This window comes from Anoplophora glabripennis, unplaced genomic scaffold (assembly GCF_000390285.2).
Source record: "Anoplophora glabripennis isolate ALB-LARVAE unplaced genomic scaffold, Agla_2.0 scaffold406, whole genome shotgun sequence".
Lineage (NCBI taxonomy): Eukaryota > Metazoa > Arthropoda > Insecta > Coleoptera > Cerambycidae > Anoplophora > Anoplophora glabripennis.
The window spans coordinates 23,081-44,092 of record NW_019416508.1 but is presented as its reverse complement, the minus strand read 5'-3'; the positions used below and the strand labels follow the sequence as shown (position 1 = coordinate 44,092).

General features: G+C 30.7%; 1 protein-coding gene across 2 annotated transcripts in view; it reads left to right on the top strand.

Moving 5' to 3' along the window:
- Positions 1 to 80: 80 nt before the first annotated feature.
- LOC108909969 overlaps positions 81 to 21,012 on the top strand; it is a 24,870-nt gene continuing 3,938 nt past the window's right edge. The window contains exons 1-2 of one of the 2 annotated variants that reach the window (XM_018714449.1): positions 445 to 516; positions 13,966 to 14,109. In XM_018714449.1, the coding sequence (XP_018569965.1) occupies positions 445 to 516; positions 13,966 to 14,109 (216 nt within the window). Of the gene's footprint in view, positions 517 to 13,965; positions 14,110 to 21,012 lie in introns of both variants that reach the window. The other variant, XM_018714450.1, reaches the window with a different exon arrangement.

Below are 21,012 nucleotides of genomic sequence, written 5' to 3'. Positions count from 1 at the left end.
ATATTTGAAGAGAAAGTAAAATAAGCACGTGAAATAAATATTCAAATAGTTGCAAATACCCCACGATATTACTCACTTATTCTCGCCTCACCCATTCGCGGTGAGTCTACCGAAGTAACGAGGCGAACGCCGTCAAAAATAAAAAAGACGATCGCGTGCACTCCGCTAACGAAAAAATAAAACAATGGATTTTTAACACCAGCAGAATCCGGGTTTACCTTGAAAATATTTATTAGTTTTTGGCACCGTCTACCTACTCTTCCTGCGTTCGCGCTACCATTGCTGCTGTTTTGTGAAAAAAACTATTAATATGGGCTGCGTACTGGCCGAAGGAACACGTAAAACCAAAAGTGAACCGATTAAATTTGTACTGGTGAAGTGAATGAAGTGGCAAATATGTGACTGATTTGAAAATGTGGTGCCTCGAAAGTTTCTATTAAAAAAATGGCATTAGTGGAGAAGTGTTTTTGTTGTAGTGTGCAGATCGCGTCTGGATTTTTTGCGACGTACCTTCTGGTAGGTAATTTAGCTAGTCGTGGGTAGTTATTTTAAGAACAAGTCGTAGATCTGAGAATTATGCATTGCGACACTCCAATATGCGGTTAATTCAAAACCATTGCAAAAGCGTAGTGGCTTTGGGAAAACTAAGATTCTGCTTGCCACATTTTACAAATGTTGAGATGAACCACAATTTATTAGACACTTTATTGCCCATATAATTATGTACTACGTACTAAACGATTCATGCCTACTTACATATTGGTTATTCAAAATATGATTAGGTAGTTACCACTATTTATATGATGATTGATGACTGATCATACGAGGTACGACATTAAATTAATTTTAATATCTACATGACACATACTTTATGTCTTTATAAAATTTAAAAACAATTAAGTAGGTATATTATACTATAAGTAATTTACCATGACAAAGTCATGTTATTTTTAGCAAAAACCATGAGTAAAACTTAGTAAATCAAATGAATGTTTTATTTTTCGTATTGCTCAATACCTAAATCTAGCGAAATGGAAAATGTAACAGTTTTTTCGAGTTTTTTAACATGGAGACTACAACAATGCGTTAGACGTCAAACCTATCTAGATTTCAGGAAATTGAAATAAGTTTTTACTTCTATTCTGTTTTGAATCGTTTCTACTTCTGAAAACAGGATACCTACAGGAACATATACAAATAATGAATGTCAACAAGTTCACAAACATCCTATATATTCTTAATTCTTACATAATTATAGGCTACGATAATGGTAATTACAATTTTGTGTCATTTAAAAATACATAATTATTTTATTAGTAGCTTTACTTTATTTTAAAAGTACTAAGCAGAATCAAGTGCATTCAAAAATTTTCCTGAATATCCCATCAAATCATGTCAATGTTTTTTTCTTTGAAAATCGTTTGACCTAATTTTTTGTTAGATTATTTGAATTAGTTTATACCATTAAATGAACAACTGTAATGTTTCTATATTCAATTGAATTCGATTTAATACTCGTTGATTTATAAAAAAAAATAACAGTCAACAGGATTTCCATGGATCTTAATAATTTCTTTTGTATGAAAGATTTGTATTCCATTTTTCATATAGGGTGTTATTATAAGATGCCACAGCTCCTAAAATTAAAAAAATGTTGCACCAAGTGTTCCGCTTTTCCGGTCCCATATGCGCTCGAATTCAAACCACGAACTTTTTATTCCAAATGAAATAGAACATATTATTGTGTAGCGCATTTTCGAAATATTTCAAAATTTTTTCTTAAATATTATTATCAAATTAGATTCTTGTTCTTCGTAATCGCTTGGATGCTGAGGTATACTTGAACTTTTTAAGAGCGACGTAACATAATTGCTGGAAGATTTTCCTCTTGACTTGTTTGTAATGTTACTTGGTTATATGAAACTTTTAATGGGAGATGGATCGACGTAGTCAAATTCTGTGGCCTGCCAGATCACCTGACTTGAATCCTCTGGATTATTTTGTAAAGGGGCATTTAAACAATTGGTTTACGCAGTTGCAATTGACAGCCATGAGCGATTAATAACAGAATAATGAATACAGTCGAGTACATTCAGAATAGCCAAAACATCTAATCGATATACTATTTTGTACCGCCAAACTTGAATTTTTTGAGCGTTTGTTATAATTATTTTGTCATTTTTATTGTTTTTTGTAGTTAATAATACGTTCGTGTTTGTAAATCTATTATCACCATAATCATTATTACGAAACAGTTGCATTTAAACAAAAAATTTACTTAAATTCTAATTACTGTTTTGTCCTGTCACCTCACTCATGATATACATTTTTTGTCATTTATTTCATGGCTGGCTATTATTTATTAAAGTTAAACAGGGATCACAAGCAGAAGAAAAATTTTGTAAACATTTGTTTAATTTTTATTTCTAATTATTGTATGAACATTATCTGTAGAGTTACTAAAATATCAATTAAGTTCCTGTACCCAGATAATAGAAAATTCCTATACACTCTGTTACTGATATTTTTCAGAACAAAATTCTGTGCTGCTATTTCCATTCCCCTGCTATTTGTTTGAACAAGCCGTTAGCAACTTCGAAAATGTTTTTAATCAGATTGATACCGTAAAAAGGACAAAAACAACAGAGGCATTAGTAAAAGATAATTGGAACATGCAACTATGAAGTATGTAGTGTAAATTATTATCGTTATAAGTATACGGTGTTGGAAAACAAAAGCCCGTAATATAAATTATAGGCAGTTTCTACAAAGACTGCCGGAATAATAAATGAATAGTTGAGTAGACTAGACGTTGGTAACAATGCCTATTGAATCCATAAGGTACCCACTATAAATAAAAATCAATGTTGTAGGTACCGTTTCTTTAAACCGCATTACAGTCGACAGGACAATAAAAACTTATTTAGGTACGGACGATTGCATTCAGAAAACTTATTGATCTTATGAAGAAAAAAGTGTATCGGTCTTTCACTTCCCGAAAATAATTTTGCATATTTTGTGCAGTCATGTATTTTTTTGTCACTTACGTCTTTGTTGTCAAGATATTTGAGGTTCTGCGGAATCAGAATATGCAATTAGAAACAGAATGCAGATTAATTTAAAAATGTATGTCCTAAAAAATAAATATTTGAGATTTTTTTTTACAAAAATTTATAGTTATTTTTTCAATACTTAGTTTTTATATACACAAAATGAAAATTACAAAAATTTGTTTTCTTTTTACAATGTGTTGTTACTTTTACGTCGTTCTGTTACATTTTAATAATACACTTTTAGTAGATAGACATTTTAGTAGACAGCTAAAATATGACAAAATAAGAAAACTTCAATTAGTTTTTCTAGGAATTTTATGTAACAATTCGGCCTTTCTTTCAGCAATATTGATTGGAATAAAAATGGGTAGGTAACTTTTTTGCAATTTAATCAACTCCGATATCGCTGGTAAATATTGTGGAAATTTACGTAGACTTTTCATATATTTGTAATGGGTTTTGTACATAAAAAATAGAAAGGAACATACATAACATGTCGTATAGTATCATTCATTTGAGTGTACATTATCTTTTTGCGATGTATTGTTACTTTTTACGTCATTCTGTTACATTTTAATATATTTTAAAATGTAACAGAACGGTGTAAAAAATAACAATCATAAAAATAATCGAAGGTTAATTTAAAAAATGTCCGAAAAACGATTATTTGAGAGACAGAAAATGTTATACGTTGATAATTTTGATTTTTGAAATATAGTGAAAAAATAATAAAACGTGTTTTTTATGAAAACAGGTAAATGCAATTTGATATTTGTGTAAAAGTGTAAATTAACTGAATATACATAATACGTTATGTAAAATTGAACAAATTTCTTGTTACAATGTATTGTTACTGTTGCGTCGTTCTGTTACATTTTAATAATACACTTTTAGTTAACAGCTAAGAAAAGTTTAATTTTCAGTTTTTCTAGGAATTGTATGTAACGATTCGACCTCAGTTTCTTTCAGTAATTTTATGGCATAAAAATGGGTAACTTTTCTGCAATTTAATCAATCACTGATAAATATTGTGGAAATTTACGCAGACTTTTTATATATTTCCAATGGGTTTTCTACACAAAAAAATGTAAATGAACATACATATTTCATGTAGTATCACTAATTTAAGTGTATATTTTCTTTTTACGATGTATCATTACTTTTTACATCGTTCTGTTACATTTAACAATATGCTTTAAAATGTAACAGAACGACGTAAAAAGTAACAATCACAGAAATAATTAAAAATTAATTTAAAAAGATGTTCGCAAAAACGATTATTTGAGAGAAACAGCTGTATTTTTTTGCAGAAAATGTTATTACATTAGAAATATTCGTTAAAAATTGTTTTATGAAAAAACGTAATGAAATTTGTTATTTGTGTAAGTGTAAATTAATTGAACATATACGTTGTGTAAAATTGGATATATTTTTTGTTACAATATATTGATACTTTTTACGTTTTATAATATCATAATTATAATTTACTATATCAGACATATTTTACATATTGTCTTACAGTACATTTTCAAAAGAAGCGGCCTTTACACTCGAAATGGTTCAAATATTCCACATAAAAATATAAAAAATATGAAATAAAAACTTCATCTCGGACTCCTCTAAGAAATATATACAACTAAATTAATTTAAATAACTATGTACGTATTTTGGTCCTTTATTGCATAATATATATATTTTTTTAAGTGGTACTGACTTAATGTTAATCTAAACCCGTTGTGTCACGTTTTTCATTGTACCAGAATTCTAAGAAAGTTGTTTAATTAGATAATTAGTTTAAATAATATTCTGTAGGTATGTGCAATTAAAAAAAAATTATTGTTTACTCTACGGAATGTGTCATTTGCTGCATTAATAAATCTTTTAAAATTTAATTAAACTTATTTTCCCATTTCGTTGTACACTGGCGCCTTGGAATATTACAAGAATGTAAAAAAGCATGGTATTCATTATAGAAATATTACAACTTAATAATGCATAGAATGTTCTCCTTTCTTAAAATTACAATGAGTTTCCTTGTTTCTTAGTGAAATGACAATTTAGGTGTTAAACTGTTAAGGTATGCAAACTATGGCATAAACGAGGTTAAAATAAATTGGATAAATTCAATTTTAAAAAGGCATAACAATACTTATGTTACTATAAATTACGAAAACAGGCTCAGTAGGTCTGATCAATTAAAAATAAATTTAGATGTTCCACAAGGGTCAGTATTGGGGCCTGTTCTACTCTTATTATATACAGGGTGTGCCATTTAACACTCCCGCTGCCTATATAAGTTTATGTTAGTTATGGAAACTGAGGTTGTTAGGTCCCTCGAATAGCTTCAAATTGCAGTTAGAATTGTTAGTTCAAATCTTTCTGTATAGTTTTAGTTCCGGAAACTGGGGTTGTTAGGTCCCTCGAATAGCTTCAAATTGCAGTTAGAATTGTTAGTTCAAATCTTTCTGTATAGATGGCGCAGCGAAACTAAAAATTTTTTTGATTCCTGGAACGTGGAAATGCGGTCCATCTGAGAGATCGTTAAATTTTGAGTAATTTTTAAAATATAAAGTTTTTCCCGGTTTTTTCGAGATATGTCGACTTCAATATGCAATGTATGATGTAACAGGAAAATCTATTATTTTATTTAAATAATAATGAAAAAAATATTCTTTTAAAATACTATTATTATGGCTTTATTCGCACCACATACTAACTAACAAACAATAAATTATAAAAAACAAATGATCAACTACAGAAAAAGTAACAGAAAGTATTTAAAATAATAACAGAAATGTAGATGTAGTTATAATAAATGTTCAAAATTACGTTCTTTAGTAACTAAAATAAATTTCTACATTTCGCACAAATTGGCGGCGGGAATGTTAAATGGCACACCCTGTATAGATGAGTAGAGTAATTGCAGAACCACTGTTACATTTTGTATGAAGCGTCTGCTTTTACTGGTGTAACGTTAGCGAGATTCTCAAGTTAAAGATTCTAAATGTCCCTAATAATTTGCATAATTACATTTTACATTAAAGTGTAAAAAAGTGTATATTAATATAGACAAAATCCAAGAAAATTATTTTTGTATTATGCTCCTTAAAATTCCTTCACAATAGCTGACTATTCCATGATTTCTCAATTTCTTCAACCCACTTGTACGCCTATAACACGCACTGATACGCGGCGCCGCAGCGGGAAACTGGAACAGAGCATGATTTCGAAAAGTCAACCCATGCAGCCTCAGTCGTCTGTCTTTTTGTACACGGTAAGAAAATATAAAAATTGGCGCTTGTAACAAAACTACGTTGCAAGTACGCACCTTGAGTCTGAACATGTCGGAAAAATATGCGAAATGTATGGCACATTACGATTTTGATGCAGAATAAAAAATAATAAAAACTGGTTTGAGTTATTTGTGAGACACTGCATACTACAGGCTGGAAAATCCACATGGTCCATCTGCCTTTAAATGAGAGCGACAAAGTATAGCAATGTGCGATAGACAAGGATTGCTATAGTGAAGACGTTTCATGATATGAATAGTCACCGCTCGTTTCGAGTTAGAAGTGGGAGTGACTATTCAGATTATGAAACGTCTTCAATGTAACCATCCTTGTCTATCGCACGGATTTCTATGACTTTATCGCTCTCACGTAACGGCCGATGTACCATGGGGACTTTCCGAACCTGTATATTGTACCATGGGGTATTTTAGTAGGTATACAGTAATAATTAGAAGTTAAACTCTAGGATAACCACTAAAAACGGTTTGTTTTCAATATGAATCTATCGACCGGCTAATGGCAACACCAATTATTTAATTTTTTCGGGGAATTCCACATTATCAACGGCAAAAAAGCTGCTGCCATGCTTTCTAAACCTTTATAATATACAGGGTGTAACTAAATAAGTGTAAAGTATGTCCTAAAAAATAACTATTTGAGATTTTTTTTACAAAAATTTATAGTTATTTTTTCAATAGTTAGTTTTTATACACAGAAAATGAAAATTACAAAAATTTGAATGTATGTATTCTTCTCGGTATTCTTTTTACAATGTGTTGTTACTTTTACGTAGTTCTGTTACATTTTAATAATACACTTTTCGTAGATAGACATTTTAGTAGACAGCTAAAATATGACAAAATAAGAAAACTTCAATTAGTTTTTCTAGGAATTTTATGTAACAATTCGGCCTTTCTTTCAGCAATATTGATTGGAATAAAAATGGGTAGGTAACTTTTTTGCAATTTGATCAACTCCGATATCACTAGTAAATATTGTGGAAATTTACGTAGACTTTTTAATGGGTTTTATACATAAAAAAATAAAAATGAACATACATAACATGTCGTATAGTATCACTCATTTGAGAGTACATAATCTTTTTGCGATGTATTGTTACTTTTTACGTCATTCTATTACATTTTAATATATTTTAAAATGTAACAGAACGGTGTAAAAAATAACAATCATAAAAATAATCGAAGGTTAATTTAAAAAATGTCCGAAAAACGATTATTTGAGAGACAGAAAATGTTATATGTTGATAATTTTGATTTTTGAAATATAGTGAAAAAATAATAAAACGTGTTTTTTATGAAAACAGGTAAATGCAATTTGATATTTGTGTAAAAGTGTAAATTAACTGAATATACATAATACGTTATGTAAAACTGAACAAATTCTTTCAGTAATTTTGAATGGCATAAAAATGGGTAACTTTTCTGCAATTTAATCAATCACTGATAAATATTGTGGAAATTTACGCAGACTTTTTATATATTTCCAATGGGTTTTCTACACAAAAAAATGTAAATGAACATACATATTTCATGTAGTATCACTAATTTAAGTGTATATTTTCTTTTTACGATGTATCATTACTTTTTACATCGTTCTGTTACATTTAACAATATGCTTTAAAATGTAACAGAACGACGTAAAAAGTAACAATCACAGAAATAATTAAAAATTAATTTAAAAAGATGTTCGCAAAAACGATTATTTGAGAGAAACAGCTGTATTTTTTGCAGAAAATGTTATTACATTAGAAATATTCGTAAAAAATTTTTTTATGAAAAAACGTAATGAAATTTGTTATTTGTGTAAGTGTAAATTAATTGAACATACGTTGTGTAAAATTGGGTATATTTTTTGTTACAATATATTGTTACTTTTTACGTTTTATCATATCATAATTATAATTTACTATATCAGACATATTTTACATATTGTCTTACAGTACATTTTCAAAAGAAGCGGCCTCTACACTCGAAATGGTTCAAATATTCCACATAAAAATATAAAAAATATGAAATAAAAACTTCATCTCGGACTCCTCTAAGAAATATATACAACTAAATTAATTTAAATAACTATGTACGTATTTTGGTCCTTTATTGCATAATATATATATTTTTTTAAGTGGTACTGACTTAATGTTAATCTAAACCCGTTGTGTCACGTTTTTCATTGTACCAGAATTCTAAGAAAGTTGTTTAATTAGATAATTAGTTTAAATAATATTCTGTAGGTATGTGCAATTAAAAAAAAATTATTGTTTACTCTACGGAATGTGTCATTTGCTGCATTAATAAATCNTTTTTTTTTAGAATGAAACAGGCTATCGGAAATAAATTTTTAAATGGTAAAAAAATAATAAGACAAAAAATTACGTTGGAAATAAATTTTAGGGGTTGCGTTTTCCACCCCTTACAACCATGGGGTAAACCAAATAAATTACTGGCTAAGTGTCTTTTTGGTAGTAGAAAATGTCAGGTTAATTTCAATATTGTAACTTGTTTAGTGCTTGTGAAAAAAATTGTTAAACAAATTTTATGTACCCCCTTTAAGGGGCTGTATCTTAACAAGGGATGCTCCAATGAAGTTTCTTTATATGAAAGATCCTATCTTTTTTTCGATGAGGAATCACCCCCTTAAATGTTTTACACTTATTTAGTTACATCCTGTATAAGTAATCATAATTCTAGAAATGTTTGCCGGCCACCGAGGAATGCGATCTAAGTAGAATTTCCTATTCCAATCTAACTGTTGCCCAACACGCCACATGAATTTTTATAGAGGTGCAAAAACGCTTATGTCAAGTGGTAAGGCTAAAAGTGACTTCGATTCGCTCCAGAGACCTGCATATGACGCGAAATCGCTAGACAAATCCATTGTTTTTGCCTTGTAGGATTGCTAAACGGCGACGAGATAAGGCTGCGTTAGTTTTGCAGGGAAATATAGGTAGAAATAGTTTGCTTTCACTATATTTGGCAATAACAAGCTTTAGAGATCGCCTCGATTGCACCCAAAGGAGAAGATTCCTGCTGAAATCATCAAGAACCTTTTAGGAAATATATAATATAAATATATAAAAAAAAGGTACGCCACTGACTTTTGCCCGTTTTGATATTTTATTGTATGTAGGTTTTGTTAATCTTTTATTTAAGGGTCAAAGTAAAAATGCAATTCAACATTGAAAATAAAAAGTTGATGTGAATGTGAGTAAACAATTAAAAAAGTATATTTGAGTGTGAAGCTTAGATAATACGTATTCAGCTGGCATTTTCCCTAATATTTTTAAAATCTCTAAAGTGGTTCCTATTTTTAAAAAAGGTGACGTAATTTTTCCCAATAACTACCGTCCCATCTCGGTCATATCAATTTTTGGTAAAATATTTGAAGTAATAATTAAGAAGTGTTTGACAAATTACTTTATTTCGAACAAGTTATTGGGCAGTTGTCAATTTGGCTTTAGAGAAGGTCTTTCGACAGTGCATGCCATTTCCCAAGTTGTGAATTGCGTGGTAGAGAGACTTGAGAGGGGAGAGCTGGTTGGGCTTACCCTTTGTGATCTTAGCAAGGCCTTTGATTGCATTTCTCATGATCTCATTGAGAAACTTTTCCGTTATGGTGTTAAGGGGATGCAGTTACAACTATTCAAATCTTACCTTACTCCCAGAAAGCAATGTGTTGCTCTAAAAAATGATAGATCTGATCTAACTGCAGAGAGCGGGGTACCTCAAAGTTAGGTTTTGGAGCCCCTACTCTTTATAATTTATATGAATAACCTTTCTCTTTATTTGTCTCCTGAGAGGTGTATTATCTACGCTGATGATACATCCTTGATTTGTAGCAATAATAATGCAGTTTCCTTACAATTCGATGTAAATGTATTAGAAAATAAAGCCAATGAGTGGTTCGCAAATAATAATCTTAAATTAAATTTGGATAAAACCTAACGTATAATGTTTTCCTCGGGTAATAATATTACAAATGGATCCACAGTAGAATTATTGGGTTTGACTATTGATGATAGGTTATGTTAGTCCCCTTACGTTCATTTTTTAAAGAAAAAAACTATAAGGTTTATTGCTAACGCAAAGTTTTTGGACCACTGTCTGCCTTATTTTAAAACACTGAGGGTAATGCCTTTACCTACTCTTTTTAGATTTTACCAGCTTTCGGAAATTTACAAAAATATTAATACGTTTGTTTGTAACTCTAATGTACATTATCATAATACCCGACAGACTAGTTATTTGCGACCGCATCGTTTTCGACTAAATCTCTCATCCATAAATGCACCTCAGCTAAATCGTTACAATGTTTTACCTGATGCCGTAAAGGAGTTAAACTCTTGTAAATTTAAATTAATTATCAAGAAATATCTTCTCGAAAATTGTTTTTATTCGGTGCAGGAGTATTTGAGTATTACCACCATGTTTTTACATTTTTTATTATTTTTTGTGTTGATTATTTTAATTGTTATTTTGTCGTTATGTAAGTTTTGTTACTCTGTTATTTTTTGTGTTATACATTGTGCTTTATTATTTTTTTTTTACTATTGATATATGTTTGACTAACTACAACAATTGTACTACTGATATATATTACTTACTACAATTGTACCTCTTTGTATACAAAGTAGCTAATAAATTTATTTATTTATCTATTCACAGCGAACTTTCCATTTTAAATGCTGGTCAATGGTAAACCCAAACATTTTACATTATTCTCATCATTGGTTATACAATTATTATTATTGATTTTTATTGTTAATTCAAAGTAGGGCTTGTGCCGACTGCCAATACTCAAACTATAGGTTTTATTTGTGATTTCTTGGCAAACCACGTACCCATTTTCTCCAAAACCTTTTAATTCGTCGTATTTTTATATTATGACCTAATTTATCAGAATATCAAATATGATAAATGAAATGTTGTTTGCAAAAATAGTGAAATATATCTCGTTTGATATACTATCTAGGTCTAGATCAGTGGTTCTTAACCTGTGGTCTGCGGATCCCTGGGGATCCGCCATCTCTTGCCAAGGGGTCCGCGAAGTTTTTAGGAACTTTTAATCACTAATAACAACTAATTAAGAAAATGCACTCTGTTATGTCAGAGTGTAACTTATTGTCTACCTTTCCAAAATTTACGTTTGGTGTGCAATTTAGAATTAATATTTCAAACCCGTTTAAATTGGGATTGGGAGATTATATCTTAGTAACTGGATGTCCGCAACAACAAAAAAATATTGAAAGGAGGTTTGCGGCAAACAAAAGGTTAAGGACCGCTGATCTAGATCTTTGATAGCATAATTCTAAAACACAAAAAATACTAACAAAAAACTAAAAAAATTGATCCCTTTATTGTAAATAATGCAGGAAAATTAACGAACCGGAGTATTTTCATCATATTTTTTTACATTTTACAATAAACAAACAGTAATAATTTTGCATAATATTAATACCCAATAGAAGATTGCCACAAACGTGTGTTGGTAATGTACCTATGTGTAGGAATTCTACGGTGATGTAACAGAGTTCTTAGTTAGAGTGTTAATTATTCATATTTAGATATTACTCATGTGCCTATGTAAATTCGTTAAGCTAATACTATAAAACAAACAATTTGTTACACAATTTACTCGGAGGAATTGTTGGAGCGAGATGTGGTTTCGATTTCTTTTGCATTATTTTCTCTGTTCAGGCATGTGTTCGAACGTTTTAAAGCGTATAACCCGCCAGCCTTGAATTAAAATAGCGTAAAATTTTTTTTGACTGCCTGATAGTAAAACGCTATGCTTATATGCTTGGATTTAGGAACGCTAGATGTTTATTAAAGTTTTCTAACACACGTCCTCGATTGTGGAAACATAAAACTTTCATATAAGAACTTCATGATATTAGGACCTTTCGATTTGGCAAAAATAGCAGCTATTAGTAGCTAATAGCAACTTAGAGTTACTCTGAACTGATTTAGTTGCTAATAGGTACTATTTTTGCCAAAACGAAATCCCTTATTAAAGGCTTGGTTTGGTTCTGTCAGCGGACAGTCTTAAGAGGGCTCTATAGGGCAACTAGCAATATATTTTTATAGATTTTATTACACAGTTTGTCTAAATGTGTATTAATGCACAAATAACAGACTTTCCCCATTTTAATCCAGATTTTCTATAAAATGGACTTAGTTTCAAACTCAAATTGCTTTTTGAAGTAAAGACATTTGTAATTTGCGATGTCACTTGTTTAAAAACGACAAATTACAATTCTCGTGGTGGCGGGAACCTTCGGCAGCTGCTGCCTGAGAAAAGCCAGCTGTTAAAAAAATGGTGGTGCGAATTCGCACTAGTGTGACCTTTGAGGGTTAAAACAGTTCAGAATAGTTACCCAATTGTATTGTCAGTATGTCTAGGCTATGAAAGGAATGATCAACTAATTTGCACCTTAAATTAAAAATATACCTTCAATTTTTTTAAACTACATATTTACAGTAGCTTATTTGTTAGCATTTTAATTCGGCAACGACATACTTAGCACTTTCCTGGTGTTTTGTCACAGTAGGCGGCTTCAGATGATAGTTTAATTATTTGCAAAATTGATCGGAGTTTTTAATAATAATCCTTCGATTTTAAAAAATTCTTATAAAAAATGACCTGTTTCCATGCAAAAATATGTGCTATACTGTTTATCAAAACACTCTTGTCTTGTAATTACATAACATACTGCTTATTATTGGATATTTTTATGAAAAACGTGAACTAGTTGTCACGGTTTATGCAAGCGATAGTAGGTAGAGGAAATAGTAGGTAATTATTATTGGATGCTGCGTAGATCATATTTAGTGTGAAAAAGTAGAGTAGAAAATGAACTGATTGCAGTAACAAACGCTTGTTCTTCTAATGTCTTATAATTATTGTTATAATGCTGAAAAAATAACCATAAGTAGTTTATACTATAAGTATATATCTATTTAACTACACGGAGTTTGAACAAATTCTTTAAAAGTTTCAAACAAGTCCATAACTACCCCTGAAAGTAAAAATAATCTATACATTTTTTAAATATTCATTAAGGTACACGCACATGAACGTTCAAATTGCATCCTGCAGCAGTTCGTTCGCACCATTCGTTTGTTATGTTTTTTAACAACGAATTAATGAGTAGAAAGTAGAAAACATTTTTGTCTCAAAAATGAAGCAGATGTGTCTCTAACATGTGGAAGTGCTTATACTTATGGAATATGGTATACCTACGATTCAGATTTGGATCATCGTCAAATGTTAATTGACTTACGCAAACTAGTTTAAATTGTGGGAACACATATGTGGTTCCTCTTACAAGCTTAAATTGAATGAAACTTTATATCCGTGACGATTTCTTAATTAAAACTAATGGATGTGGATGTTGTTTCGAATTTTTTTACCATTAAATGCTACTTCTACTAGTATAAAATATGTAAGCTTTCCCTTAGAAACGTTAGAAATACATATTAATATCAGGTATTTATGTAAATGCACAAATAATACGTTTGCTACAATTTATCAAAATATCAATATTAAAACATAGTCTGAATTTCCATCACCAAAACAACTGATCGCACCCTTTTTTCCAGATTGCCTACTTGATAGCGTTCGCCTTCGAACTTCTATGGATTCTAGAATCCGCGATAGCGTTGCCAGCGGCTGCCGTCCTGCTGTGCGCAGGATATTTCACAATGGGCCTGTTCGCAGCTCTCCTGATACATGGACTGGCGACGGTAACTATTCAACGTATATTAATTGCCAATTACAAAACAAAACGTGCGATTTAAAATAATAACCAGTAATAATGCACAAGTGTGTCCGCATGGGACTTCCTGGGAAAGCAATTTGCATTGAAACGACGTTTTGGGAGTCGATTTGCTCAGGCGTGTTAAGAACATAAAAACAAAGCTATTAGATCATTATATGATCTTTTAGAAGTAACAATTTTAATAATTCCCAATTTTTTTCTTTTGATCTGCAAGAGTTGTCAAATAATCCACCCGCCTCGCCTGATCGGAACCCTATTGACTATTAAAAACTCGTTCGCCAATTTTTCCAACGCTCTTTAAAATCAACGCTGATAAAACTATCACAAAAGTATGGTCATCGCCATCATATCGATAGTTAGTTTGATTTATCACCGCGATTTGAAATGTTTTATTTATTTATTTGTAAAATGCATATTCACGAATGTAAGACATATTTTATGCCCCGATTTATGTCGTGTTAAGATAAATATTTAAATGCGTACTTCAAGGAAAGTGAGTATCTAAAGGGGTCAAATAATATAGACATAAGTATTTACATACATTATAATAATTAACATTACGACAAAAAAGTATCAATGAATGTATCCGGTTTACAATGATTTCCTTTACAAAACCAATCGGTTTCTTTTAAAAAAAGTTGAAATGAGCTGTTGTTCAGGATGTTTATAAAAGAAATATCATAACTGATCAAGTTAATCTGGATATCAAACAAGATTTGTTGAGTCGTCGACCTTAATCATTGCAAAAAAAAATCCTAACCGAAAATTGTATTTTGATTTTAGAGAATGTTGAGCTCAGTGACATCTACAATATTGTTCACATACAAAGTAGATAGACTCTCTCAGCAGCACGCCACTGGCAAATTTATGATTTAATTAAATTATGCAAAATAAAACATCGTTCCTGGTTATGGTTGTTGGATGAAATAATTAATTTTTAATACTTATAAAATGTAAATTGTTTCTGTTTAGAACTTGTCATGACATCATACATGTATTGTATGTATTGTTGATGTGAATGTCATTTCGCTGATGTATCATCAAAGAAGGCTCGTTGTGGGAAAAATAACAAGGGCACTCAAAATAAGAAAAGTGGTCTGTTCTTTTGATCAGACCGTTATTATTATGTTTTCGGACCTGCTGAACACGATTAGAATTGTATAATGGGGTCATCAGTAAATTTTCAAAAACGTTCTTATTTTGTATACACAAAGTATTGCTAATGATTAGGCGATTCTAAAAATTTCACCTCAATCCGTTGAGCGGTTTTCAAACTATATGATTTTCAAAATGCCAATATTTGTCTCAGCCCTGGCAATGCAATGACGTCACCGCATGGGACGGTCAGCCGGCTTGGCGCTACCTCCAGATGAGTTTCTGCATCTGCAAATTGTTTTAGCGTTTGTGCATATTAAATTTAAAAAATTGAAGCAAGTCTGGTAAAAGCAGATTCTTCTTATTTGGCAGAAGTAGGTATGTTAATGGATATGCATTTTTTTAAATAAAAACCACTTTATCAGTTATCAATAACGTGTAAAGCTTCTTTAAAGTACGTTTGTAGCGAAAGTTTTGATGTTTTTTACAATAAGAATAGCAAATAAGAATAAGGATTTTGCGTTTAATTGGACGAAACCGTTTCTGTCACAGGTTTCAAAGATTTACCTAATCAAATACAAAATTTTAATTACTGTTTTTATTCCCATGGAAACTACATAAAATCTACCTAATATCTTAGGTATAAATATATTAATAATATAATATTTATTAGGCATTTTTATATAAATACATGGTACCTATAGGTATTTGTATAATAATATTCACAAAAAAAAACAACAATGGAAAACACAAGTGTATAGTGTTTCTAGAGGATATAAACGTATTTATTACATACCTAAATTACACAGGGTTTTGTTGGTTTGAAATTAAGTCATTTTTCAAATAAAAGATATTAAAAAAAAACAAATCAAAGTAGACACTAAATAGACTATTGATTTTAAATCCGCACGACAGAATTATGGAGACATTATTATTTTCTTAGGCGTCTTCACACTGGGGAACAATATAATATATGTATTTTTTTTTCTGTTCTGTGTCTTCCAATCGCTAACAAAATTCGGTATCTTAACGTACTCAATTGAAACTTAACGGGCAACTAAATCCGACTGACTGACATAGGGGATGGGAAACCGATGCCACATCCTTGCGTATGTGGCATCGGTTTCCCATGCGGTGACGTCACAACCGACGATTCAGCGGATACTCAGCGCCCCAGATTTTTTTGGATGACTTGTAGGCGATATAAAATTCTAATTTTCTGCAGAGAAACTTAAAATTGCAATATCTTTCCGTTAAGCAAATAAAATAATTGTTGAATGAGCCCATCGTGACAGATCTCCTCGGTTAGGCCAAGTTTTTTTATCAGTGATTCCTCCTATACTTACTATCCCTTAAACATAAGACAACAATCAGGATAGAAATTTTTTTTCCGTTTTCTGGATAAATATTCAGCCCCGTCTTTTGGTAAACCTACGTTGGGAATAAGATCATTTAACTCAGTCTGATTAAACGTTTGCTTATGTTTTTTTTTTGTCAACACAGTATATACTCGTCTTCATTTAAAATGAAATTATTTTTGTTCCAAACAGTGTTTTGAATTGAGAGATATAGAAATTTGAAGTTAAAATCTTATATATTTTAAAAATAATTGATATAGATAATTTGGATATTTGTAAAACTTAACTTGTCTGTTATCTTTAGATTTTTTTTTCAAATGAGTAAATGTATATATTAATATATACCGTTTATTATGAAGCTTCAATGCAACATTGTGTTGAACTAAAGATTGTTCATTTAAAACCGCACCGACAATTTTGAAGACGAATCCATAGATAGAACTATAGGTTTTTGGGGACAAAGAAGTTCGCTACAAGCGAAAGCATTTAATTAAAAAAAAAACTACCGACACTTTTATGCTAAACCTCATACATACGTGGTATATTCGTGTAACACTCATTTTTATTAATTGGGTGGTTATTTTCTCGAAAATGGTGAGTGCGATGCCAAACTGACTTCAGTTTGTGTTCAACGGGTTCAAAAACATAGCAATCTTTTATTTAACTTGCCTTGTTAGTATCAAATCTTGCAACTGAATTTTAAAACAGTTATTCCCAACCGACTGAGCTGAAATTTTGCAAACACGTTTAGTTTGGATGACAATGCATGGTTGGCTAAGTGACGTCTTTCTAAATCCAATATGGCCGACTCCCAAAGATGGCGGACCAGTTATTTTTTATGCACTCTCATGATATCAAATGAATTACATCTTTATCAAAACCCACTAAATCGCTGTAATTATCTTTTAGCGCAAGAGCCTAGCTTTGGAAATTTCCCAAAAATATCTACTGGGGTAAACTGAAGTTACTTTTCCATTTTTTTTTACACTCTGCGCTTTGCAACTGTCACAATTAGAACGTTGCACCTGTTTACTTTTATAGAAAGCATTTTCGTAACACACTAATATTTATGTATATCAAAGAAATCAATGACAAGTGGTTTCTGGACTTTCTTCGCCTCCAAGATACGTGGTGAAAGTGTTACGAAAATACATAATAGCGCTAGTTTCTTCCATGAATTTTCAATAGATCTCACTTTCGTCGGGAAGTTATGTGTTAATCTGACATTATTCGACTGGCGTATTAGCAGTTACTAATGTTAATATCTCTCTAAATGTATTTAATTAGTGATTTCTACAATGTTTACATTTTTTGTGAGAACTGGTTCTTTCACTGACGCAAACATGTACGTATTACACCAAAGGGCGAGCTAGTTTCGAATGAATATGTGAACTACGATTGTTTAAACACGATTAAGTCACTGTACCCACATAAGTACACAGCATGAAGTTGTTGACTTGATAAATGGAACAGTTACTATTGACTTTATAATCTTACAGAAAGGTAAAGGTGCTTTTGTCTAAAACATTGTTTTTCATCGAGCTATTTTTGGCCTGTTGCAAGATTTTGTTAGATATCCAAAGTTTACAGTTCAGAAAAGGAATATTATTCATTATTTCCTTTGAGGATTTTTGTACAAGAGAATTCCTAGTCATTTTCTTGGCGTGCAGCTCAATATGGATTTAATACAAAACATATATGTAGGAATCTATGGTATTGTGAGCTTGCGGCATTGTCATTCTTGGGGACACTTCCATATACAGAAAACTAACACCAATAATCACAAATCGTGTGACTCAACTTTGAAACATTTAACTGTATTGTCACCAGCCATTATTCAGAATTATGAGGTGAATATTAATTTTAACTGATTTACCGTATGGTGTCTGGGTAATAAGTAACTGTGTTACAATGCTATATTTGTTATTTTATTATGTAGGTAACGAATTTCTGAACAACTTAATAGCTTTGTTCCGAATTTGCTTTTCTATATTTTTTCTCATATTTACACAAAATTGTGTAATATTTCTGACCAATAAAAATTCTGGTCTGAAGACGTGAACTAATTTGTTATTCAAGAAACCGGTAGCATTGTAGGTATTTAAACTTTGTGAGATAAGTTCCATTTCTTTTATTCTATGAATAACAAAGGATTGACCTGTCTACATTGATATTATTATTTTTAATTATCTATTTTCGATCGTTCCTTTCGTTTTTCAGGATTTCTTTATTAGCTTTATGTCTGATTTTTGCTCAGGTGAACTGGGGGTACTACAGGGTTTACTGTTAGGACCCATGTGTAGCTGGTTCATTTAAAATTGGCTGTACATACTTAAATGAAAAAAAAAAACACTTAGAAGACATTACTTAGGGGTCGAAAATTTCTGATAATTTACCTGATGACAAAAAAAAAATACAGGGTGGTCCGTTTTTCATGACTCACCATTAGCATCTGGATACCGTAAGATGTACAGGGTGGCTCAGATTAGAAAAAAGTTGTGTCTTTTCAGGGTCATTAAAATAAATCAAACAGATCAAAGACGTCTTTCCTGAATTATTGTGAAAAAACTGAAAATAGCGATTTTAGAAAATGCCATCTAGCTTCCTTATTTCGCAACAGAAAGTGCTGAAATTTGGTACAGGGGGATAAGAAAATACGAGCAATCCATTTTCGTCGTCGAAAGAACATTTCTACGGCCACTAGATTCAGTTATGCAACATTCAATTGTTTTTTTCTTTTGGCCGCCATATTGGATCTTGGCAGTAATAGATAGAGAAAAAAATTACGAACAAGTCAATATATAACACTACTATTTTATTTGAAGAATAACCCATAAAAGTAAAGAAATTCAATAATTTATTTAAAAAATTAATAAAATCTAGTTGTTCTTGACGTAAAACTAAAATCAACAAACATTTTGACAGATTCGATTGTGAGCCATGATAAACGGACCACCCTGTATATCTTCAAAATTCTAAAGCCATAAAGGCTTTAAATGGTCCTTAATTCATAAAATTAAACTATACATTTTTACAAATAAATCGATATAAATAATATTTGATATACAGGGTGTCCCTAAAAAGTATGTACAACGCACCACCAGAACGGCTCAAAATAAGTCGAATTAAGTAAACTCGCCTTAGTCCAAAATTTAATAAAGCTATAGGGTGTTAAAGGTGAAAAAATAAATAACATTTTCTTTAATATCTTTCGACTACTTGTAGCTAATTTCATGATATATCGTATCCGGAGTTTTTTTGGGATGATAAATTCGAATTTATCGACGTATCTTCTAGAGGGTGCCACAAGCGACTATTATGACGTATTTAAACTGCCAAAACTTTTTTGTGCCACTGTGTATTTCAATTTGGTCTCGAAAATTCTTTTTCCACAACTTTTCTGTTTAACCGTTATTTTTATGAATATTCTCCTTATATCTTTAATTATTACTTTCTACTAATTAATATATTTTAAATAAAGTTAAAAATACTAAACTAATAATAAAATGTATATTAAAAAAGTAACAAAAAGGCAAATGTTAGTTAGGTAAAAAATATAATTTTCATTAATCTAGTCATATTATCAATAGATTGTCGTTTCAAAATGTAATTTTCGCTAAAAGTTTAGTGTTTTATTGTTGTATTAAAATCATCTGCAAGAGGCCACTTAAAAGTAAAAGTAAGTAAAATATAGCAATAGTAATATCTTCTATCTATCTATCGTAGCTATTTTTCTTATTAGTCTTTTTTAGAAAAAAATGATANAAAATCATTCGATAGAAAAATTCACATGCTAATAGTTTTTATATTTATTGGTAATATTCAATTCTTCATTTTGAGCGTCTTTTCAACCTCTAAATAGGGGTGATTTTTTAAATTTTCAAAAAACTAAAAGCTATGCTCATTTTAGTTTTTTACAAATAATTTGCGACCAAAAATATATTTTTATGTATTTAATTCTCTGCGAATTGTGAAAAAACAGGCGAAAATCACAGGTTTTTTGCGGTCACTCTTTGGTTAACACAACTCTCTCGGTTTCGACATGTTTTCAGCAAAGAAAATTGAATAATTCCAAATATTTCGGATTTTCACCACCAAGAACGGCGGTGACAACATTTTTAATATTAAGGCGATGTTTCACATTGTATTAGCCATGTAACGTCCAAATTTGGTTAACGCAACTCTCTCGGTTTCGACATGTTTTCAGCCAAGAAAATTGAATAATTCCAAATATTTCGAATTTTCACCACCAAGAACGGCGGTGACAACATTTTTAACATTAAGGCGATGTTTCGCATCGTATTAGCTACTATGTCCTATACAAATTTAGTATCGTACAACTCTCTCGGTTTCGAGAATTCAATACCTATGTATGTTTTCAGCCACGAAATTTGAATAATTCCAAATATTTCGAA